General features: G+C 44.9%; 1 protein-coding gene across 16 annotated transcripts in view; it reads right to left on the bottom strand.

The window, feature by feature from the left end:
• The window catches only part of LOC102690347 (trinucleotide repeat containing adaptor 6A), a 125,605-nt gene that overhangs the window by 15,215 nt on the left and 84,658 nt on the right, over positions 1-25,732 (bottom strand). For 15 of the 16 annotated variants that reach the window (XM_069181014.1, XM_069181017.1, XM_015360166.2 and 12 more), the window contains 7 exons: positions 21,028-21,118; positions 20,620-20,641; positions 9,895-10,218; positions 8,266-8,313; positions 2,095-4,752; positions 896-1,102; positions 369-544 (listed from right to left, as the gene is read on the bottom strand). In XM_069181014.1, coding sequence (XP_069037115.1) covers positions 369-544; positions 896-1,102; positions 2,095-4,752; positions 8,266-8,313; positions 9,895-10,218; positions 20,620-20,641; positions 21,028-21,118 — 3,526 coding nt within the window. The remainder of the gene's footprint in view (positions 1-368; positions 545-895; positions 1,103-2,094; positions 4,753-8,265; positions 8,314-9,894; positions 10,219-20,619; positions 20,642-21,027; positions 21,119-25,732) is intronic. The other variant, XM_015360167.2, reaches the window with a different exon arrangement.

The following is a 25,732-nucleotide window of genomic DNA, read 5'->3' as shown; positions in this document are numbered from 1 at the left end:
GCAGAGGTTAATTCCACTTTGAAGAAAACCGGCGATGAAGCCTCCCAGCGAGCACCGTTTGCTCCAATACCAGAACATTTCTTTCTACTTTTCAGAATGGTCTTAAGTATTTTTCACAGCAGCTCTCCTGCTGACAGCTCCTGAATAAAAGAATGCCCAGCTCAGGGATAATACCTTATTGTCACGCAATACCAATGTTTTCAATACACTTTTTCAGATCAGTAATCACGTCTGTATGTAGAATCTGTACCACAAGGACTCCTGCCTTCTGAGACCTAATGCCTTTTGAGATGTTAGTCACTCCTGATCACATATACGTGGTTGCTGAAACGGGGAAAAAGAATTGGGAAATCACCACCCCCACTCACCTTTGGAGGCAACTTCTTCATGCACGAAGGCCAGTTCCCAGACTGGTTCATCTCTTGGGAAGGAGTGTTATTCCACATCCCAATCTCGACATCCTCCTCGTCTTCCCAGCTCGAGTGGCGCATACTTGGCATGGGCATCTCTTCGCCACACCAGCCATCTTGCATAGGTTTGGGTCCTAGCATCACGACACAGACGGCACACAAGTCACTGACCAGCAAAATTAACAAAGGGCAAAAAGAACACGCGGGTTCTCTTCACACACGCACGCACCTCCACACTCGTGTGGGTGTGGTGAAAAACTGCACAGAACACTTCCTGGATGTCTGGAAATGACAGGATTTCTACAGGCAGTGAAGCCTGGAACAGGCTAAGCAGAGCAGGATGACAGTGGTCGTCCACCCACCCATGCAGTATTTGCTTAAACCCTGTCCGTCTTTCCCCAAACTGTTCGTGGATGTCTCCTGCCCAGTTGAAAGGTGGCCCCCCACTTGCTACGCTCCCCACAACAGAAGGGACACGGACTCACCAGGTTTATGTGGTGGCTGCTGTCCCACTGCGGGGCCGCTCCAGCTGCCTGTGCCCGCGCTCTCCACACCAGCTTCCTCCCAGCTCGTCCCCGTGTCCATGGGCTTGCCCCAGGCCGACGTGCCGTTGTCCACAGCCACGGGGGGACCGGTAGGCTCCCCCCATGAAGACTCTGCTTTGGGCGGTGCTCTGTATGGCTCGCCCCAGCCTGTGGCATAGAGGTTGGGTTAGCTTTGACGACAAACATTCAATTTTGCAAGATATTAAAGTGTACTATGATTTTTTTTATTAAACCTTGATAAAAGATTTTCAGCACGCACGAAATGGGCACTTCTGCTTCAGGAGATATAATATAGGCTCTTCCAAACATTTTTGCTGCTTCTCTTCAAAAACATAACTAAAATCTCAACCTTTCCAAAGTCGGACATTATTGTAGCTCCTTTTCTGATGCCAGCCTGAACATCCAAACATCCCCCCCCACTCACAGTGACATAACATTTTGTTATGTCACACACAGCTTCCTTTCATTGAATGTAAAAAACCCCATGCTCTAAATTCCCCTTTAAAAATAGCAACACTGCTATGTAGGCTGCTGCTCAAGTTGCCACCATATGACTGCAGCATCAGCGATGATGAAACTCAAGCCTGTTTTTCCCCTTGCACAGCTTGGCTGGAAGAAATAATGCGGCAGAACTTTCTTCAGCCTATTTTCCAACACGCTGGTTTTATCCTGGACAGAACTTTTTCTAAAGGCATACACCACCTGTATCCTTTCAAACAGGTGTGTGGTTCCTAGTATCGGGATCCCCCCCCATCAGCGTTGGGCAAAGTGTTCTGTGTATCTAGGTGTAGCTTTTGCAGGGAAGTGATTCAGTTCACAATTCCACAGGTATAATGTAATCCCTTTCTCAAAAGGGGTCTAGAGAAGCAGGGCAATACACCCAAGTTTATTTGGATAAGGTGTGGGGCATTTCTGGTGCATGGTAACATCAATAGTTAAAAGGGCTGGTTGTACAGAAATGCCCCGCTTTCCTATTGAGAAACATTCTACCTCCAGCACAGAGCTGGGCTCCAAACAGTCAGGGTTAGCCGCTTAAAACAAGCTCAACTAATAAGTTAAAAGGAATTAGTCACAGGCCAATAAATCTTCACAAAGCAAAAGCCTAGAGATGAAAGCGCAGAAGATGCTGAGTCACTTACCCTTCTCCTTGCTGGGTATGGCACTTGGTGGCGGTAGAGGCTGTGGGGGATGTTGCTGTGATGAGGCTTGTGTTTCCTGGTCAGCAACGCTGTTCTTGTTCCACATGTTCACATTGTTGTACTTGTACTTGCTGGGGTCCCCCCAGGCTGAGGTGCCATCATCAATCTCCATCTTGCGCCTGATCGACTCTGGGGAGGGCTCCTCCCAACCCGTTGACTCCTCCTCTTTTGGGGGGGCCGGGATGGGCCCCCCAAGCCAACCCGATGGCTTGTTGTTGGTAGAGGGCCCTGGCTGTGAGGTACCAGTGCCCCAGGAAGAGGGTGGCCCTGCTGTCGCATCCTGCGGCTTGTTCCAGTCGGGGGAGTTGCGGGGCTTGCCGGTATCGCCCCAGCCCTGGGCAGGATGGCTGGGTTTGGGAGGTTCCCCCCATCCCTGGCCCTGATTGTTAGCCTTATTAGGATCTCCCCAGCCAGATGGTCCTGCGGTATTGGGAGAGTTGCCCCCTCCGCTGCCCCTCCAGGTGTTGCCACCGCCGGCGCGGCCCGTCTCGCTCCAGCCAGATCCCGAGCGGTCGCTGTCACTGTCCCAGCCGCCTGAACCTGACTTGGGAGGGTCGCCCCAGTGGTTCCCCCGTGGAACATCTCCTCCCCAACCCGCTCCAGAAGGAGTCCCCCAACCCTGGTTAGATTTCTGTCCTTCCATCCATCCCTGTTTGACCTTTTGTGCATCACTCCACGTAGAAGACTTGTCTTCTTTGCTACCTCCCCAAGACTGATTGCTCTTGCCCACTCCCGTAGCAGCAGAATTGTCCTCCCACCCCCCTTGGCCACTAGAGCCTTTGGTGTCTCCCCACCCAGGGGCAGGCTTTGGATCGGCCCACCCAGATACTGATGAGGTATCGTTGCTGTTGGCGCTGGGCCCGTCCCCCCATCCCCCTGAGTCAGATGCCTGGGAGACGGAGCCACCCCACGCCTCCGTCCCGTTGTCAGTCTTTTTGTCGTTGCACGAGGTGGCCTCGATGTCCCAGGCGGTGTTCTGTCGGATTGGGGTCTGGCCCCAGCCCGTGTTGGACAGGACACGGGGGTCCAGGTCGGACCTGGAGATCACGTTCTGTACCGGCCCCTGGGGGTTTGCCTTTCGGCGGTCTCGACCACGGGGCGCATCTCCGCTCATTCTGTCGCTGCGGCTGCCCGTGCTTTCACCGCTGCCTTCGCTGCCACCCGACTTGGCCCACATGCCGCCCTGCTCGCTCGATTGGGGTACCTGCCCGTTGCTGCCCCCGACCCCTAGAGCATCGTCCTCCAGAGACTTCCAGCCGTTTGTTCCCTTCCTGCTCCCAATTCCGCCGTCGTTGGAATGCTGATTGTTGTTGGGCAGGCTGTTCCACTCTCCCTTGGAGACCTTAGTGCCAGTGTTTGAAGAAGAGGAGGAGGAGGAAGATGAGGACGACGAGGAGGCGCTCCCCCAGGGGCGAGGGATCCCCACAGGGCCAACACCATTCCCTGCTCCCCAAGCCGCCCCTGAATCCCACCCCCCTCCACGACCCCCCACCCCGTTATTATTATTCTTAAAAGAAGCAGCGCCTGCAGCTGATCCGTTAATCCCAGACTGCATTAGAGTTGCATTCACAGTGTCACCCACAGCTTGGCCTTTAGGAACTGGGCATTTGTCTCCAGAATAGTTAGTGCCTGGTGGAGCTCCCCATGCCGTACCATTCATTCCCTCGCTGTTGCCTTGCTGAGAAATGGAAGTGCCATTAGAAACTGAAGAGGCCTGGAGCTGAGTGGAGCTCCCTGTGCCCACACGCCAGGCTCGGTGCCCTGTAGGCAGTTCGTTCATCTGCATTGAACCAGTAGAGTTTGGTAAACTAGAGGTCATCAAGTTAGTAGTGTTATTTGGTCCATTCATTTCAGTGTTAAGGTTTTGAGGTTGCCCGCTTAACGAAACCTTACTTGTACCATTGACTTCAGACTCGGGGGTGTTGTCCTGGAGGCTGCCCCAGGATGCATGGGTGGAGTCACCCCCCTTAGAGTTAATACTCTGACTGCCAGGCGTCTGACCTATGGTGCTACGTTGGATACTGGTGTTGCCATTTCCGTTGCCCACAGACCCGTGCTGATTATGCCCACTGTTTTCCAAAACAGGCCAGGCACCATGGTTGGCATTTGGGTTCAAAGTGCTTGGATTACCTCCATTGGTTGAGGAACCTAGGGTACCCCATGCGTTTAATTTACCATGGCTACTTTCTGTTAGCTTGCTGTTGGGATTCTCCCCGGGGCCTTGACATGTGCTTAGCATTGAGCCAGAGGATGAGCCCCATGGCCCCTTAATACTCCCATTGCCCACGTTATTGCTGCCATTTGCAACCATAAAATGAGAACCATGTCCACTGCCGTGCCTACTGCCATCGCCGTCACCACCAGTGTTCCCAGAAGCCATTATACTAAGGTTTTTCTCAGACCCAGAGCTTGAGGCAGAGTCAGTGTCCATACATTCTGAGGCTAACTCTGGGTCGCTACCAGTGATAGAAGGCCAGGCTTCCTTGTCGCAGCCGTCTACGATGACTTTGTCCCAGTTGGTGTTCGAATCGCTGCCAGTTGAGCCGGAACCCCAGTGGGAATTTTCATAATGAGATCCCAGACCACTGCGATTCAAATCTGAGGAGCGACAGAAATAGAAAAGCACGTTAATTCCAGCCAAGACTGAACCTTCCTTTATACTTACATCCAGGGCGTCTCTGAAGGAAACCCGACCTCGAATTCAAATGAAAGCCAGAGTAACGACACAAGCCCAACATACTGCGTTATTCGTAATTTAGATTTTAGGAAATGTCCGGCATTTAGTGGCACGTATGGGAGGACAGTTCTTTCAGTACCGAGTGGGACTGGGGAAAGACTGTTGAATTCATTTTTATGAATTCCTGGCTCACCCTTTATTTATGAAAAAATGTATCATTCTTAGCATTATAAACAGTAGAAGAAAAAGTTAATGTTTAATAAGAAAACGCCATTTAAACTGAAGAGAAAACAGAACTGCATTTTAATCCTACAGAACTTGAAGAATAACACTGCAACACTATTCAATTGGTCTTTGTAGGTTTGATAAAAGAATTTGATCATTTCCCTCCAAGGTTGTGCGTTGTACAATAAGGCTTCAGAGTGCTCAAAAGATGTCAAGTTGTATTTCTCCATCCAACAAACTTCTAATATCTCCATTCCATAGGAAAATAAAATGTGTCCATTCTTTAACTAAATTTACAGACAAGACAGCGCTGACACACCCCTCTGCCCAAAAACAACCGCTGCGGATGGCACACAGACCGTAACGCCAATTAAACCCATAGTGCACTTAAAACAAAACATCACCAGACTCGGAGCTGCAAACAGCCAGCAGGGCAGGGTGCAGGTTCTCTTTCTAAAGGATATTCCTGCTTCCACTGTGCTCTGGTCAGCGTACTTCTGCAGATCCACAGGACAGGGCTGCCCAAACGCACGCCTCCCATCCCCAGCCCTCGGCCCCCGTACCCTGTCCTGCAGGAGCCCAAAACGTGCCAGCCAAAAGCGCAGCCCTCCCCATCGCAACGCAGCTGTCGCCATTTTGTACCAGCGGCATGAGCCCAGCAGTGCGCGGAAAGGGAAGAAAAAAGGGTACAGCAGCCAAGGAGTGTTTTTCCCCCCTTTTCTTTCCTCATCTGGGTTCTCCTCTCACTCCACTGCTGGGGTGACCCCCACGCCAACTGCTAGCCCCCACCACCCCCACCCATTCACCCTCATCGGCATCTTCACAAACACTCCCGTCTCGCTCTCTGTCTCCGGCACCGACCTGAAATTAAACTTCCATATTTCTGCTAGACTGCGCTTTCCAACTGCACTGCAAGATGGCTGCCAAGACTCCCTTAAGAACTCTTGTTCGCTTGCCAAGTCTCAGATTCGTCTCCCTTCCAGTCTAGGGCGAGGGACGCATCTTGACAAAAGCACACGGGCACACGAGATTCCTCTTTTAATCAATATTTCTCCAAAACACTACAAAAAACAGGCTTGACTGCTTTTTTCCCTGAGCTTTTATTTCATGCTCAGTTTTTTTTTTTTAAAGAAAGGTGAACTGCAGCCTGCACCAGTGCACACAAGTCGATACTGAAACGCTGCCAATAGAAATCACAGCAACAGTAACCAAACAGCAATGCGCAAGCTTTTCTGCAGACGTCCCAGAAAAAGGCAGAGGGGAGGACTGCTGCCAAAACGGAACAGACCTTCTCTATCATCGGACATACGCCTGCTGTACTCACATGCTGTTGGATAAATGCTTTGAAGTATGCTGAACATTTTGCTATGAAATTAGCGTTTGTAGAAGCTTTTGATTTCAGTTCAAGTATGTGAATGGCATAAGGCTGCGGAGAGCAAAACAAATCAAAAACAATTCCATTATAAAACAGACTAGCACAAATGCACTCGGTCTTGGCAGTAGTCCGGTTGCGCTGTTACAGCAGTGCTGATGTTTCCTGTGCTGTTCGGGTTTCTTGTTTCCTTTTGTCTTCCAGAAAAAGTGTTTAACTATTCCAGTCACGGTGTACAGCACGCACGGCAGGCTCCAGTACTGCACGGCAGAGGGCGCTGAACACTAAACCGACAGTGCAGCCCCTGTATCCCTTCTACACAACAGGGCACCCACTTGCAGGAAAGATAAAGAGCGCTGAGGGGCACATCAAATATTAACCCTGTAAACACCAACTCTGACCCACGTAAAGCAGGAGCAAGGAAGCACTCAGGGTAATCCAACGAGAAGACCCCCGCAGAGATTTATTTAAACAATCCAGGTCCTACACCTTCTGCCCTTTCGATAGACATACTCGATCTACAAGCAATCAAAACCGGATCACTTGGCTGCATTATGCACATTATCTGAGCCTCATAACAGTTGTTCATTTTCACCCTTTAGAGTCCCATTTATCCCCAGGTACTTTCTCACAACAGCGCTCTTGAGTCATTCCAAGCTGTGTTCTGAAACTATTCCTTCATTCATTACAGTACCGCTGTTTCAAATATAAATATTTACAGAGAGTGGTAAGTAGGAGATAACTGGCTTTTTTTTTTTACAGCACACAATATTGTGAATATGCATTTGGAAATAACAGTACCCTTCGCATGAATACTTCTATTGCCACATTGTTTGTGAGGTTCCAGAATGATGCCTCAACATAACACTGCCAAAGACATTTCAGAATAAAAAAGTATGAAGTGTCAAAGCTGGAGCAGATGCCGGAGTACTGTATTTGTGAAGTACTGGGCTCAGAACCGCACAAGCAAAGTTACAGAAAAAAGCATGCAGCATAGCAGCAGCGGAGATGGAAAATCTGAATTTTTTAAAGTGAATGAGATCAAGCAAAGTAAGACCAAAGGCAAAGCACAATGGTGTGAGCAGCCATCACCCTCGTATCAAAGTCACTTGATTTGACTACTGCCATACACAAGAGGATAGACTGTTGCAATACAAAAAACATACAGAAAGTGAAAGCTCAGGGCTCTGAAACACTGATTCTGCCACAATAACTAAAACTAAAAATCAGTACACTTAAGGTTTACCAAAGCCAAATTTCATGAATATCTAGATTCTGCACTGTATTGGATATATTGTTAAGCATATGGTAAGGGGCTTGCTCACACAAGACTGTCACTGTTCCACCTTAAATGGGGCAAAAACCTTTCTAGTCATGTACTGAATATGTATCCAGTTGCAAAGCTGACTGGCTCCTGTTTATTACACCCACAGCTCACTCTTTACAGGACTTCATAACATGGTGATTACCCTCTTGTAACTGGATGAATAAACTTTTACATTTCAAGTGCTTCCCCAATACAAAACTGGGGGGGAAAGATGAAAAGACATCCAAAATATCTAGTAATCAAGAATTTTTGCTTAACAATGAAACTACCTGGTCATTCCTGATCAGTAATCAAAATGTGACGACAAATTTCAAGCTTCCTACCAGGCCCATGGCTTCAAAAAAAAAAAAATCACTCCCTTCATCTAATCAAAATATGAAAATACAGCAAAAGCTTGCAAATTCAAGTGACTTTTTTTGCCACCTAGCACATTGCATAAACCTGTTCAGAACAATTTAAAGTCCACTGGGACACCAAGAAACCAGAGTGGGGTAAAAAAATTGTAATCACCTGTCTGGTTAGGGGAGTGGCTGACCAAATCCCGTATGGGAGGCATGCCTACGAAACAAAAAAAAGCAAGACCACAAGAAGAGAGATATGAGAGTGAGTGAAAAAGAAAGAGCTGTTCTGACCAGCCTGCTAAGAAAACTGAGTTCACAGGGGTTAAAGTTCATGACCCTGTGTTTACCAACATTAGTAATAACATGCTATCCAGCACAGGGTCCACCCTTCTAAATGTGCATTTCCCTGCAAAAATGGTCCATGGGAGAACCGCTGTAAAAAACGACTGTTACTTACCGTATTATAAACAGTGGATAAGACGTTCTTAGTTTGCAAGTCAGTTTTGTTATAATAAATTATACGCAATAACATTTTCAAGCAACAAGGGCACACCTGCAAAACACGTGCCCCTCCCACTCCGCTAGATACAGATCTTATAATACACACCGCAGTACAAATCCGTTACCCACTGTGGTTAGCACACACTTAACAGTATCTAGAAGTTCATACTTAAAAGCCTGCCTCCTGTACAATTCATTCCATGATTCAATTTAGCAATACACAAAACATTGATACACAAGGCTTCTGCAAAGCGCCAAGCAATGAAACATTTAAGTACCAAATGGACAGAGAAACTGTGCATTTTCAAAACTAAATTCTTTTCCAAGCTCAACATCCTATCAATCAATCATTACGACTTTCATTCTCCTGTTAATACAGAAAAACATTTAGAGCTTTGCACATTTAAGGACTCTTTTTTCACTTCAGTGCTTTCATGTACTGTTTGAGACCTTCCCGTTTTCCCCACTTCAGCAGAAAGCTCAATGTTCCTGGCAGTCTGCTCTCCTGTGTGTGGGGGAATAGTTGAAACGGGGTTCAGGAGAGCAAAGGATGACTTGGGGGGGGAGAAATAAAGCATACCTAAAACTCTCCAAGCTCTCTAAGCCACACAAACCTTGCTTCATCTCCGCCTGTTCCCATTTTGTGAAGATGTAACTGAACGATTTACAAAACCACCAGCAAAGTTGTGCAAGACCGATGTGCTGTCCTTCTGCAGGTCTATTTTCAGGATGTTTATTTTAAGCCTTGTAACGCATTTTAAAAGCCAGTTCCCTGTGAAGTAAGAATCAGGTACAGCCTGTGCACATCGTGCTGAACAAGGTGCGTGCATGACTCTGTGCCACCTTGCAAAACGGTGTTCACCTTCTGTAATGACATTAATACGACTGAGCTCTTTCAGGCTTATGAAGATGGCAGTCAGCATGCGTTATGCAAGGCTTCGGTAGCACCTACTCTTACCAGTGGGCTTGTGTAAACCTACTTCCTCTTAGCTCGTGTGTACTCCTGTAGTTGCAGCAGAATAACTCGAAGAAGGTGCAGCAGGTCTTGCTTGGCAGACGCTTCTGTGAGTTTAGCAGAATCAAGGTCTGCCTGGCGGAAAACTGATGTGATCATTGCAAAGGCTGATGCTAGCCTTTTCTTTTCTAACAGACTGGCTTATGAGGTTTGAGGCTGGTACTGTGCTTGACTGAACTGCATAGCCCGGAAGCTCGGTCAACGCTCGCAAGCAGACGTGGTTTTTTTTTTTTTTGGTGTGCAGCTGGGGGGCTGTTGCCGACTAGGCTGGAGGGACCCTACCTGGGTGGTGGGCCTTGGTGCCGTTCTGCAGCGACCCCTCACTGGCTGGCGGAGCGCCCCCTGGCTGGCCGGAGGAGGGCTGCGCTCTGGTTCCCAGGGTGGCAGCAAGGACAGGGAGAGGCTGACCCCGCCTCAGCAGCTGCTTCTGCTCGTGCTGGCGGAAACGCGGCGGAACTTCGCGGGGCGGGTATCGAGGCGGGGCTTGCGGCTGGCTGCTGGCTGGGGCCCGCTTGGCATTGCTGACGGTGCTGGTTACGGTGGAAGTGCCGCTGTTCGGGTTGGCAGGCTGAGGCTGGCTTAAACTGGACTTGATATGTTCTGGCACTGGAACCAAGGGGGGAGAAAAAAAAAACGACTGAGCCAGACATTCAAAAGTCAAAAACGGGCATTGTTTTATACCGCTATTTACTGAGACATCCTGTAGCCTGGGTCTTTTATTGAACTGCACTTCCTAGCCAGCATTACCAGTAAAACTGAGAAGTTTAGACTGAAAGATTTTACCATTGACAATTTTTTTAATGACTTCTCTCTAGGCAGTTAAACATCCAATGCTCAACATTATTTTGCCAAATTAAGACAGCGTTTCCATCACTCTTGAGCTAGGAAAACAGGAATCGGACATGAGCACGAGTGGCTTGCGTGCCAGGAGAAACCTAACGCTGCTGTATCACAAGAGCTTTCATTGCAATGGAAAACGCACAGACACAGAAAAGCAGTATCGGTTTCAAGGACACAGAAAATGCGGATTTATTACAGGCTGCTACTGCAAGCTAACACTAGCCTCTACACCCCCACCCTCTGCCACAGCAGTGCCCTAATTCTACTCAATTTCACAGATGAATGGAGAGTGACAACCAGCAGGCAGCAAAACGGCCCAGACAAACATCAGCTCCAGAGCACAGAGACTGCAAAGGGGTTTGCTTTAATTAGAAAAACCAACAGGAAGCAAACCAGTTGTTCTGTTGGGACCACTGCAGCACAACCCCCCTTCCAACGTTAAAGCCATTATTAGGTGCCAAGCCAGCAAATACAAAATGCGGGATGCTACATGCTTCACATCAATAATCTGTCAATTCCAACCCGACACTAATAATGTACAGCCCCAGAACAGTTTGATGACAAGTGTGCACCGTATTAAAGCAAAAATCTGGAGTGTCCATTTATATAACAGGCTCTGGCAAAGAACTTGTTCTCTCCATAGCAACAGAACCTCTTTGGATAGAAAGCAATAGGTCAGCCGCAGACAGGCGGCCCAGAACTTTCTTTTTAATTTTGTTTCGCTCCCTAAAAAAAAAGGAGCAGTTACAAAACGAACATTTTGATTCAGTGCTGAGATAGTGTTGAGGGGGGAAAGGCACCTCCAGCTCAGGCCTCTACAGAAGTGGAATGGTTTTTTTAAAAAAGGTTACGTATGCAGAAAGGCATGTCGATTGCCACTGGCTTGTTTTGGAAATGACAGACCTCATTAATTACTTCAAAAGGGTTGAGATCTTAAAATTCGCCTTTAGACAAGTTTCCAAAACACTCTACATTTGGAAAAAAAAAAATCTTAAATAGACAGAGCCTACTTCAAAAGGGTTTGAACAAATTGAAAATATAAAAAGACAAATGTGAATAAAAATTGGGAAGAGAGTTAAATAAGTTAACACCGAAAAAATAGATCAGAAACTGCAGGACGATGCTATGTAAACAGATCCTAATACAGTCAAATCTGATGAAGTGTTCTGAGCACTTGACTCCTCCTGCCCTACCGAAATATTTGAATGAAGGACTGATTTAAGGATGTTAAACAGTTGCTACAAGCAAAAAAAGCATAATTGATTACATAATCTCAGCGAACTGAATTAACTCTGCTGCTACATTTTACTCATTAAACTCCTTTCTTGTGGCTTTTCTGTATGCATGTAACTTGTTTCAGGTTTACACGAAAGGACAAATTCGTCACCTGTCGAAAACAGCTGATTTCACAAGAGTCCTACTTCAATTTTCATTCTGAAAGAGCCAGACACCATGTGAGCAAAACCCTTCTCTTTTTTTTTTTCTCTCTGCAGGGTTCTGTATCAGAAAGTATACTACTGTTTGTGATAAGCCCGTGCAAGGGCACTTGTCCTTTTGAGCCTTGAACCCTCATTCTCTTGCAGTGCCACTGCGGTCTGCCTGGTATGAAATAAAGTACACAGACACTAATTATGGCAGCAAAGAGTCATGACCCTAGCTATTCCTCATCAGAGATTTCCCTTTCATCTCCCAAGCCCCTCATCGACTGCACACCGCCGGAACGAAAAGGAGACCCCTCTGGCTTTTTTTCCCCCCTCGATAATTTCAGCACGTTTCACAGCACAGTAATTAATGCCGACGTTTAAAAAAAAAAAAGATCAGCTGCAATGCAAACCTGGGGACCCACACGCTGCAGTGAAAAACCGTGACCTTTCCCGACAGGTTCCCTCCAGCCAGATCCATCGCCATACCAAGCGCGATTCTGACGCTTTTTTTTAAAGCAACTGCTCTGCTTGTTCCGCGCACGTCACACAGCCCGCCCAGGCTTCCCCGAGTCTTTTTAAACTTTTAAACACTTTAGCTCGGCTACGCAGCGCCCGTCCGGCCAGAGCGCCTCGCGGGACTATGAGCAAGCGACGGACGACACGCGCACGGCTCGTCAACAAACCTGCACAAGGGAGAAGAAAAGCGACAAACGACAGCCGGGGGGAAATCGCATGGCATCAGCCGTTTTCCCACCTCCTCCTCCTCCTCCTACCCAGCCCGCTCGCGGGTTTCAGGAATAAGTTTGGAAAGGCCGACGCTTCGTTTCCAACTTCTGTTGCTTTCCCACTCGGGAGATTTCATTAGAAAATGGAGGAGAAGCATGGTGTCATTTTACTGCTCCAAGAGCAAGGCTTGCCAACTCCTCCTGCAGCCTGTAGTGGGGGGCCCCAGAGAGAAGCTACAACACAGGCTACAAGGAAGGGGGTGGGGGCGGTGGCGGCGGGGGGGGATCTTTCCAGCAGCTGCCCACACAAATCAACTGCAGACGACTAGCCGCTCGATCCCGAGGTATTGCAGAATCAAGATTTAAAATAGCAGGATACAGGGGAGAGGGCAGGCGCCTGCACCAGCGTCACATTCTGCCTGCAGGAGCTCCGTCTGCGTCTCGTTTCTGCAGAGAGCCGCTTCCTTTCGCGCTGCGCCGGGCCGTCAGCTGTGGAATGCGACCCGGCAGGCGGAGGAAGCCGAGCCTTCGTGCCGGCACACGTAAGCTGCGGGGCCGCTGGGACTTTGTTTTGCAGGGCAAGGAAAGAAGAAAGGGCTGCTGGGTACAGCAGGGCAGACGCAATACAACGGACCGACTTCTCCTGCCCTTCTAGGTCTGAGATTCTGGAGGAAGAGCGGGGGAAAGCAATGCGGATTTCTATTACGTAGGGCTGAACTGACTCATCGGGCGCCCCTCAGAAGGGCTGAAAAGAAAAGTCTACACATGCTCTGGGATTCTTTCGTGTGGGCGCTTTCTAACCCTGCTGCAGCTCCTCTCCCCTCTCCTTCTCCCCTTTTTAGGCCTTAATTGCAATGATAAACTAGCACATCAAACACCGAAGGGTCTGTGAATAACTGTGGGGAGAGGACTCGGCAAAGCTCTACCAACAGACAGCTTTTTCATAAGTGTCCCTCTAACCACAGAAATATTTCACAGCTTGCCCGAGCTTGAAGTAAAATTGTAACAGAGCACTGGGATCTGCACCCTGCCAATTAGGTTACGTTAAACCCAAGACGAACACTTAATACATTACAAACTACCTGTAGTGGTCTAGAATTCCAATATTCATAGTTCCACCTTTCACAAATAAAGCAAAAAAAATCTTGATATCCTCAAAACTTCACATATTCCTCCTAACAGCTGACTGTCATTATCTCAGGGAATTTTCAACAATTAGAGTCGAAGTCCTGTTAAACATGTTTTTATTCCTATGGCAAACTGAACTTGATCGGCATCAAGATGAATTTTGATGAATAAACCCTTCCATGGCCCTTTAACATCAAATTAAATAACCTGCATATGTAATTTGAACCAATTCCTCCTTGTCCATACACCTGCAGGCTCCTCACAAAGATGGGGCAGGAATTTAGGTTAGCTGGATCGTCAATGTACAGTGACTCAGGGCAGTAAACCACCAAGAACTTCAAGAGCAGTAACAGCACGAAAACTGAAAAATGAAAATCCTGCCTCCTTAAACATGTCTTTGCCTCTTCTGCTAGGTGCTCCAAGTGCTGGATACACAGCATATAATCTCTGCAGTAGTGATTACCTAGTTTACATAGAGATAAGACTGATAACGCTTTGCAGGGAATACTGAACAGCCTACAGAGAAGCTCAAGGGTATGCAAGGACTTTGGGTAGCATTTATATACTAAGGCTTCAGAGGACAAAAGTTGCTTTTCCACTATTTAAGTGCCTCCTATCACTGATTAGAGACATACGCAACGTTTCTTAAAATATCTTCATTTGTTGATGCACAAATGAAACACGACAGATGGCTAGTGGATATTCTTAATTTGTGGTGGTAATCCTGTGCAAAATGCACTAACAAGCTATTCTGATGTACAAGCCTGGATTTTTTCCCCCATGTCAATGTTACACAAAAAAGAACAAAAAGATGCAGTGCTGCCTAAATCTAATTTTACACCCACAACAAACCCTCTTGCCAAACTGTTGCACTTGTTGCGGACTACCAAAACACAGCGTATTTTAAAAGCTTAAAACCTGCGAGACATGCTCACTCACATTCTTCAGTAAATGGCTGGAAAATTCTTAAATCACGTCATTTAAACTGAAAGGACTCCATTTCTCAAAGCCACTAAGTGCATCTGTTTGAGATGTACAGTTCAAGACATTTTAGCTTGGTATGCAGATGTTTTTTTAAAAACTCAGATGTAGATTTGTTTTTGTATGGTTGTCAGCCTCACGTCCATGAACACAGCAAAAAAGTACTGAGAAAACACCACTTACTAACCTCTCCAACGAGCTTTACCAAGCAACATTCCAGTTTATTACTGGCGTTTTGTCCTTGTTACTGGAAAAAACTAAAGTACCATGCAAAGTAACACATTACACTATGTTATTCACAAACTATTAGTGTTGCCAAGACAAATCCAGTGTATAACTGCTGAAATAAAAAGCAAGACTATTCAATCAGCTCTTTCACATTTCCTGATGGTTATCTGCTGTTAACCCAGTTCACATGGATCATTAGAACAAACCTCGAGTTTGCAGTCATGAATGTTAACCATTTTCTACTCTGAATTAAATCAGGCTATTAAATTCTCTTTCAATCACATATCCTCCAAATTCAGTCTGATTAGCGGGGATCCTAGAATTCCAGAGAGATAAACTTGCTGATTACTGATGTAATTTATTTTAAAATAATGTATATGAACACTGGATACGGATTACTTTTTAACTTCTGTGTGTTGTGCATGTCATTTTCGGCAGTAAATTTACGGTCAGGTGAGCACGCACTTCTGCTATAATCACAACACAAGCTGGATAACTTGCATTCCAGACCACCGGGCTGGAACTGGAAATTGAGTATGATTTGCATTGCTGCAGTTGGTCCTGTGTTAGTTATTTTTTAAAATTTCACTGCTGTGAAAAAACTGAATTGCTGGATTTAGAGGGTATAGCAGATCACTACCATGTGGCACATGATGCAGGTTTAACTTGAGGGCGCTGTAACCATGTTGAAAGCCCGTACAGACGTCAGCACCTGGGACATCCGATAAAAGGTTAAAACCTTCTGCTTCTCTTCTGCCTGGTCACCACGGCTTTGCAGGCCCATTTACAACTTGGATTTTCATGAAAAGTTCGAAGGATTGTCCATTAACAAGCTAAGGTATGTACTTGGGGTCCTACAGGGCTTGTTTAGAGCCTTATCGTGCAAACAGGACAGGCATGTGTCAAGTACCTTCAACACCTTTGGTCCAGTGCTACCTAAAGACAGGACCATGGCACAGGTCCGGGCAGTCTGCTCTGCAAAACAGCTGAGCTCCTTTCCCTTTTCATTCAATAGGTTGCAGGCAGCAGTTCCGTTTAATGTTGCAATATTCCCAGAACCTACAACACACGTAAAACACTTTAGAATTAAACTTCTACTTCTAATTAAGGGGGAGGAGTGCCTGTTGTTTTAGCAGAGCTTTCATGAATGGCTCACTAAGAGTTTCAGTGCTCAGATTTTTTTTTCCTTCCTTAGAAATGTAGTTCAGATCTGCATGAGGACACAGGCTGCACTCAGGAAAATTCACCAGACAATGAGACCACATTGTAATGACTAAACATTAAAGAAACTACAGCACAGAGTCAAGTGGAAACCTGACAATTTGATCAATGCTCGATTACTACCCGAGGGCAGAAGACACCAACAAATAGCTCTGAAGTGGACTGTCTGCACCACCAACCACAGAAAAATAAAACAGGAGAACTGTCTTTTACTAAAGCAGTCCAACTATTTTAGTGTCTACTCTCCCTCCAACCACACTGTTCCTTGGTTTTGTTTTCCCGGTTTCTACTGCTTCCTCTCCCTGTAAATGGATGTGAACAAGGTTTGCCCTGGGGCTGGATTCAGTTTCACTATGGTTCAAGGCAGCATGCCTTTATCAGTGGCTTTACTGTGTTTCGCTCAGTGTTGTGAGTGGTCATCGCCTAGCAACTGCCGGAGGGTTTAGTAAACAAACCCAGCCTGTGATTAGGATTGCAGACTGCAGTATTAATCTTACAAAAAGTTTCCATTTTCCGAACCTCGTTCAAAGCCAGCATCGACAGCCGTGGCCGAACTCTGTCCTTCACGTTTTCGGGCAAAGCAAAACATGACCAGGAACTTAAAAAAAAAAATTGGAACTCTCCTCTGCCATCTAATTGGCTGTTCTACAATAAAAGAAAACTTCAGGTTCTGTTAAATATTAGGATAATCACCAATAAAAAGGAGAGCCAAGCCTCTTTGCAACTTTTTATAGAACAGCTTCAATAAACAGGATGAGGGTCAAAGCACAGTGACCGTAAACATAGGGAAACCTGCCACTGGATAGGTATAAATAAATGCCTATCTTATCTCCTTCAGTTCTGTCAGGAAGAGAGGAACAACAAAATAACAGCAAATATAACAGGTTCCAAAATAAAATTCAATATTTGCTTTTTAAATGACTGACAGATTGTAGCAAAGGTGACATGTGCAATTTAAAAAGAATTCACCCTCTATCGGATATCTGGGCAAAAGGATGAAAGGAGGGTCTATCAAGAGCAGCAGCCCTGTGTTTGCTTCAGATCTGTCCAGTTGCAAAGGGCTTTGTTGCACAACATGCAACCAGTTTTTTTTTTTAAAGTCCAGAGGTGGCAACTCCCAAGGCAAAAAGCACACACAACAGTAGCTGGTAGTCAATGAGCACTTGTCAAACAGCAACAGAAAAGAAATAAAAGCAGGTGCATGGAAAAAGTTAAAGGATACATATGGAGAACTGGCACAATTTTAAACCCACATGCAGAATACAACAGACAAGTAGTTTCGACATTTCTCAGGCTTCAAATAGGATTACAACTTATTTAGGGATTGAAGGAGGGGATTAAATCTGTAGAGCCAGAGAGGCATACAAGGAAGCCTATACTGTTCTGAGTTGAGATTCAAGAATTAAAACTTTAAAATTGGAACATGCGGCTCTCCGTTTTGTAGACGGCTTCTTTATAATCTCTTCATGAAGTAACTTTATATGCTTTTCTAACGAACAGTGTAGGCAGGTTAAAACACGCAAACATTCCTTGGTTGCAAACCATGAATGGATAAATGAGGGGAAAAACTAAAAGCCTCTATGCACACCTAGTACTAAGCAAACTTCAGTTGAACTAAACCCTCTTAACAAAAGAACGATTTTTCCACTGACGTTAGGTCACTCTAAAATGATTTCTAGCTTAAACAATTCTCAAACTGTACAGTTCGTGGTCAAAACTGCAATATTTCCATCCTGCAGGCACGGTGCAGGGACAGTCTCTCCCACAGAACAAGCTAACTCAGGGCTCAAAGTAAACTGTGGTTTATTTGCCACTTTCCCTTTAAAAGACCGCAATATCACAGTTTCAACTGTTAGACGCAACAGGCCATCAAAAACTTATAAAAATGTGAAATGCCAAATCATGAATGAATGCTTTTTTAAGGCTGTCTTTTTTAGTTCAAAGTTCAGAGCCTAACCTTTAAGAAAGTAACTGCACTAACAAACTACGTTGTAGCATGATTTAATGCATATTACCTCCGATTAATTTACTCATTTCTGCCTAATGTCCTATAAATACATTGGCACACGACAAGTTAAAAAACGTTCAATAGCACAGGTGCAACGTTACATCACATAGATCCACGGCATAACACGAGTCTCAAAAGCTTGTTAAGCATTACTGTAAACTTACTGCTAAAGCAACAAAACATCACAGTTGTGACTAGATCAATTTTCATAAATAAGCTCAACTGCAAATGATGTTTCCTGTAAATTGTAGCAGCTGCAAAACACGTGTAATATAAACCACTTTCTACATTACCAGGTCACCAAGCAAACTGTAATGCGCAAGTGTCATTCAGATGGTCAGGGACAATTTAATATCACTGAAGGAGTGAGAGTGCAGTGGATCTTGTTTTGCAGTCAACATTCTATTAACATTAACATACATCTTGACAGAACTAAGGAAATGGCCAAGCTGAGAGAACAGCTGAAACAGAGAAGGTGGAGGTAGCCCGTCTTCTCTCAGGTGTTTAAACTGCACCTGTTTGTGGGCTACAGTGGATCATCTAACCACAGCCCCAGTGGATCCAGCCTAAACTATTAGAAAATGTCTTGTGATCTAAACAGGAAGACCATGAAAGCCCCACAGGACTTTAAGGGCCATGGGTACACAGACCATTTATTATACTTAATTTTTTCATGGGTATTGCAAAAGGGGCAGAAAAGATTTTAAACGAACAGTTTCTTGCCCTCCGTGAAGCAAACACAAGAGACCAAAGCCGAAGACCATCTGGTGTTTCAGATAAGCCGTAGGCTAGGTGGAGGAACTAGACTTAGGGAACTAACTAGGGAAAGAGACTTGGAACACGCTTATTACCCCATTCCACCCTTCAAAACCTGCCTAAACTAATTTGAAGACTTAATTAGGGAACAACAAACCTGAAGCGAAGGTCTCCAAAAACTTCTGTGCGTGTCATTAAAGGTAGACAAACAAATTAGGAAAAAAGCCTGCAACCTGATTTGAAGCACCTACAGAGCCCTAAGAACAGCATCGGAAGAACCCAAAACAAAACTACAGGCACCTTGTTCCTGTTCCCTTACTGTCTGATCAGGTAACGCAACAAAACAAACCAGACAACCACACTCTAATCACCCTTTCACTGAAACCACATTCTGGCTTCATTATCTCGTGGTCTTGCTTTTTAAGAACAAAATCTTTACAGAATTATATATTGGGGAATATGTTTAACAACAGGACTGGGAGAAAGTACATTTCCCCATCTAGTCAAACAGAAATAACAGCGTGTGCGGCCAAACAGATGGGCTTTGCCTGGGTACTTATTGGCTAGGCCAGTCGTCATGTTGTCAAGGTCAAAACTCGTTTGTTGCCAAATGATCACACAGATGATTTCCCAGCACACAGTGCTTATGAGAAATGCCCATCCACAACATTCTCATCTGGTATATCTGAGATCTAAAATCATAAGACACGCTGTAGGCTTGGAACAAACTGCTCTTTTCTTGCCATGCTTTTGTTTTAACCCAACCCATGGTGGACCCAAGCAGCCCCACCCCCCTTGTCAAATCCAAACTTATACCATCAAGAATCAATTTCCTCTTCGCAGTCCCTTTACAGCAGATTTACATCAACACTACAATCTGTAGGTAAAGCTTTTTCTGACTACAGCCCTGTTCACCCAATGATATGCAAAAGCACAACAGTCTGCTTCCTCAGGATTCTTCCAGAAAACGTGCTTCTGAAACGCAACAGCTCGGGGCTGCTGAGAAATTCCTGGAGCAAAGTTTACCATTTCTCTTTCTGAAAAACAGACCCACTTTTGTTCTTGAAACTGCAGGTACTCTGTAGTTCACATTATTTTAACAAAACAACAGCGTCTGCTGCACCCTATCCCCCAACCCATTTCCTACTTCCTGAAGAACGGCCTTCAATCAAGCCCTGGGAATTTCTGAAAAAAAGACTGATAATGTACATGGCTGCACAAATACATCTTAACCCTCCCTGTACAGTTCAGGGTTACGCAAGTCCAATCGGATCATTAAACTAGCAAAGTCTTTATAAACCCAAGAAACTTGTGAGAAGTTTCTGGTGTCCAAGGTCTGTGCAACAGAGCCTGCTGGATTTGCTGTAGAAAACTTAGCTAAAGATTAATGTGCATCTCAATCCAACGTTTTCAGCGAGAATTTTAAATGAGACGCTAATGAATGCAAAACCCTACTTGTTAAAATGGAAGGTTTATTAACACATTCCCTCCCTCCTCCAGGCCCATAAAAACCTTCCTGTCTGGCAACAGCTGAACTGCCAGTCACACCATTGACTTTCCTTTTAAGCTGCTGACAACACAGGGAAGACAAGGTCAGAAAAAGTTTGAGCTATCAACCACTCCTTAGCATTCGGAAGCAGGGGGGCAGGGCAGGCAGAAAACAGAAAATGCAGCTTTTAAAGTTCCAACTACCTACCTTTGTTTTTTTGTTCAATGGCCTGAAAACAAAAAGAAAAACAAGTTTAAGAAGTCTGTTGCAAATGAAAGGGGGGAAAAAACTGGGAAAACCTCAAAAGACAGTCATATGGCGAGGCAACATTACTGCAGGTTAACTGGACTCTGGTGCCCTCTGAAATCTCAAGGGCAAACTGACACAGCCCTTACACTGCTGAGCACAGGCACAGAACTGCTCACAAATGCAGATGACAAGAAAAGCTTGGCAATGCCGTGCTGTCCTTTTAAAGGGGAGTGTTTTTTTTTTCAAGCACAGGGCTTCAAACCAAAGATCTGTATAAACATGCAAGTTTTATCAGAAAAGCAGGGTTCACACAAAGCCTTCTCTATTTGGCAGGAATCTAGCCTTTAAGCCAGAAGAGCAACCCACCTTCTTTAAACCAGCGTCCTTCTTTTTCTTGTCGTCTTTTCTCTTTTTCCTTTCTTCCATCAACTGTCCTTCCTTTTCTTGCACTATATCCCTAAGGAAGGGAAAAAGAATGTCATCGTTCGCTGTACCCAGGCTCCATTTCTCCACAATTACCAAGGCAAAAAACACAGCCCACCCCCTCAAACCACTGCAAGTTCCCTTTTAGTATAACAAAGTACTTGATGCAGTAACGCAATTAGAAAACAGGGAAAGCTCCCCCTAATCTCCTTAAGGGATTACACTGCTACGAACTGCTGAATTACAACTCTATAAACAGCTACTCCTGTAGGGCAGACCTCTCTCTCTTTGGTTTCACAGAACAGAACCCTCAGAAACAAACTTCCCAAAGGTCCATCTCTGGAGGGAACTTCTAAAAAATGATTCCCACTCAAATTAGGATCACTGGTGAATCTGATGAAACAGATCACGATGCGTTTCTATACTTTCTCAACAATAAAACCTCCAAACCACACCTGTGATCGGACCACAGAGCTCTTTCGTATACAAACAAAATTTGTAAAGGAGAACCAGAATGTGTCTTAACCTTGACAGCAAAACCCTGAAATGGCAGTAGAGACTGAGGAAAAGCTGGGAATCCTGACCCACTCCCAACATCTATGGCTTTCAAGACTAATCTGAATCCTGGAATCCTCATATCTGTAATAACCAATTCACAAAGTGTGCCACTCAAAACAAAATCATACAACAAAGAATGACTATTCTAAAACATTTTCAGAGTTGCAAAAATTGTTGCTCTCCTTCAATGCCTTTAGCTCCCCCCTTAAAAACATAACACTAAAACAGTATCACTGGGTTCCTGGCATTTATTCCAATCCTGCAGCAGTAACAAAGCCCAGCTATGACACCACAACATGCACGGCATTTCTGACCAGATGGCCCAGCAAGACATGCATAGCAGCTGGCAAGACCTCGTTGAAAATGCTTTAATTAATAAACCAACAGCTTTGCTTCTGTCAACTGTTGACCATTTGGTTTGTGCTGAGAATGTTGTTGTTCAAGCCTTGAACACCAACATGCTCGGCACAAACCACCCTGAACACCACTGATGAAGATGCATGCCTCATTTCTTTTCTAAAATCCAGAGATGTTTTGCAGTTGATGACTAATGCATATTTAAAACACATGAGCCAGAGCTTACTGTCTCAAATTCAGGCCTTGCTTTTTCAAAGGTAGGAACTCGTGTAAGAGCTGGAGACTTGTTCGATTCCTCGTGTACCAAACTTCATAGCTGTTGACAATATATGGACCAAAAAACATCTACAAATCTTTGTGGTTGCATGAACAGCACCTTTTACAAAAGGTTTTAAGAATGAGGACCCCCATTCATTTGGGGTTACTGACAATCGAGCTTCTGCCCTCATTTGCCCTTGAAAACAAGACCTGATAACTCAACTCTTTCAGATCACCACTGCAGCTCAATAACATGCTGTTTTTGCATCTAGCAATTGGTGGTTTCCCCCCAACAATGATGGGATTGTTCTCCCAGAGACAAGTCTGCCATACTCCCCTCAGGGTTAGGCACAAAGAGCAGTCCCAACCTCAGAAGACGCTACCCAAAATTAGCCACAGCAGGAAACCCTTCTGGGATATGCCTTGCGCTACAGTCCATGAGCGTACTGCACCCCCACCCAAACCTCTGCTGGTTCGCCTTCAAGCGCACCCACTGCAAAACAAAAAGTCACCTGCAAAAACACACCGCCCCAACGACACAGAATTCACAATCAGCACTCACATAAACATACAACTTCACGAGGCTCTCAAACGCATGAAAAGGAAAATACACCAACCCTTCAAAATCAGGCAAGCCAAGATGTATTTAACCAGCAACCTAAGCCATGATGTGAACTGCTGGTAGCATGTCAATACCCATGTTAGGAGCTGCGGATGGGACCCCTGTGCATGACCAGCCTGTAGGTCCAACTAAGAAACACAATACTTTTCAATACTAGAGTTTAATAACATACTAGGAAAAGCATCGCTGTACTCTCGCCACCCCATGGTCAGTCAGCTGGAAGACCTCAAGGTCCTGCACTTTCACCCTGTCCATCAGGTCGCTGTCAAGTGTTTAACCAGATGGCCACCTCAGCTGCAGGAGGGTCCTGAAGTACCATCTGTTTATGACTGTGGGACAATGAGCACAGGTGACCACACCAGCCGAAGTCCCCTTTCAGAACCACCTTACTCAAGCGCTCTGGTGTCAAGAGTGCCGAGTTTGAGCATAAAATCTCTCCGCCACTGAAATTTCATCAAGGAAAAACGCGTTAAGAAGGCACTGCAGTTTTAAAAGCCGGGATGTGCTAGTTTAAATGCATGCATTTGATTGGAAAAATAAGGCTAATGCTTCTGCAAGTTACAGCATTAAACCTACCGAGCTGTACAAACCACACATGGGGGGGGGTCTTTACAACATAAGTATCAATTAGTAAAACAATCCTCTTAACACAGCGGCGTGCAACCCACCTCTGGATCAGAGAGATACACCTCAGAGTGAACAACAGCAATGACATGTTTATATTACACGTTTATTATCTCTCCAGTCAATCAGAGGAATGTAAATCAAGCTGAATCGCTATCAGATGGGGATTCGGATGCCTATTGACTTTCAAGGATAACAAAAGGCAGATCCTGCACAATGTAAATTAGACATGCATAAAATCAAGATAGTAAAACTTAACGACTTCTATACTGCATGTGCCTGGAAAGCAACCCCTTAAACTGCATCTCTATTTTTTACCGAGCTCGGTGAAGGGCACTTGATGAGATTTCAGGAAAAGTCAGGACTGCGGCAGCGCAGGACTGCGACGGACTGGAAACCACAGGAATGTGCTGTTAAACTTCACTGAAAAAGTCATGCTTTCATCTCACAGGCATTTCAGATGGTGAAATACTAACGATGAAAAAAGAACAGATCTCAGTGTTAAAAACTAGGATAACAGTATATACATACACTCTGTCACAGGGTAAGAAATCTGTGCAAGTCGAGAGCTAATACTTTTGCTTGTTCAAAACACACTAAAATGCCAAAGACGACAGTTTCTGGCTCTGTTACAGCACAGAGAACCTCAATAAATACCCCATTTCTTTAGGCACAGCAGATATGAATAAACAAACAGGTATAGATGATTTTTAGATGTAATTATGATTGCTCTTAACAAATGCCAGTACTGAATGGAGGTGCAATTTAAACTTGCTCTACTTAAATCTGTACAATCAATCCACAAACTGTTTTAACAAAGAACATGAAAAATATTTTCCTTTCATAATCCTACAAGCACAGGAATCTATCAAAATGGCACAGCGTGTACCAGTTTTGTGCAGAAAAATCCAACTATTTTCTAAAGTTAAAAAGTATTATGCTTAATGTTTAAATTATCCTATACTTTTCTCCTACCGAGTCCTACACAGATAACTCAGAACAAGCTTCACTTATCAGCTACTCCAACTCAACCATGCAGTACATAGTTCAAAATAAGATGACAATACTGAGTTTTAGTGGAAAACCCATTTCCCCCATCACTGCTGCAGAGAGCAGCCATGTAAATTCTCAAGATGCTACGTTCTCAACAAGAATCTGAGAAATGCTTTAACTACCTGCTGGAGAGGCGTGGCATCAGAAAACTACCTTGCATCAATGACACTCCCTGCTAGCTCCGGGTAGATCATTTACAGTAAGACGTTTTTTATTTCAGTCTCAGTCGTGTATTCACCATATTCACCCGCTTTTACACTATGCTGCATGCGACGAGTTTAAAGTGGCAACATTTACAACTCAAATTAAAAAAATGAAAGGAATAAAGGCATTACACAGCTACCACAACCTTTAAAAAACCACCTGTTAGCTGGGGGATCATGAGTTGGGAGTGCAAACTACTTGAAGTCTAAAGCTTATTCTGTTCACCCGAATGAAACACTTCAAAAAGAAATTTACCAATTATGGATATTTACCAATATCCCAGACTTTGCACAACCTTATTTAGAGTCTGAAATAGGTCCTGTAGCCAGTGAAATGTGAAAAGACAACATTCCTTGCTCTTATTTTGTAACTACATTTGTGATTTTTATCCCCCCTCCCACCCCGTTGAGCTCACAAAAAAGACATTTCATTGCCAGCAACTACTGCTGCACGCTGTATGGCTGTGCATTTGATAAACTTTGATTGCAAAAACAGGACAAAAACAATCCTGAAGTATATGGACTCTAATGCACTAAAACTAAATAGTGTAGCCACAACAAAATCAAAAAACAAACATCTAAACCACCTGATTGGTTTGGTGAGATTTTGTAAACAAATATATCACTTGAACAACCCATGTTAATAGAACTGCACCTCAGTTCAGGAGTGACACCTGCTTCATAATTCTCAGGGATTAAATGAGTTCCGGTTCAAAGCTTTGTACTTTGACCTGGAAGAGTTTGCTACACATACAATCTCTTTTCTTGGAGCCTGACCAAACGCAGCTTTTCCTAAGCTGGGCGCCGTTATCTTCCCAGTCTACCTCCCAAACTCATGTCTTTCTTTTTGCAACTGAAGAATAAAGTAAAATCTCTGTGCTTCTCCTTCCTCCCCACTTTTCCCCCACTCATGATTACACCCCTGTATCTTCCAGGTTGGTCCACTTCGACCCGTGTAAAAAAAAAAAAAAGC

Source organism: Lepisosteus oculatus, chromosome 19 (genome assembly GCF_040954835.1).
Source record: "Lepisosteus oculatus isolate fLepOcu1 chromosome 19, fLepOcu1.hap2, whole genome shotgun sequence".
NCBI classification, from domain to species: Eukaryota; Metazoa; Chordata; class Actinopteri; order Semionotiformes; family Lepisosteidae; genus Lepisosteus; species Lepisosteus oculatus.
Note: the sequence above shows the minus strand (reverse complement) of the source record. Positions and strands in the feature narration are given on the sequence as shown.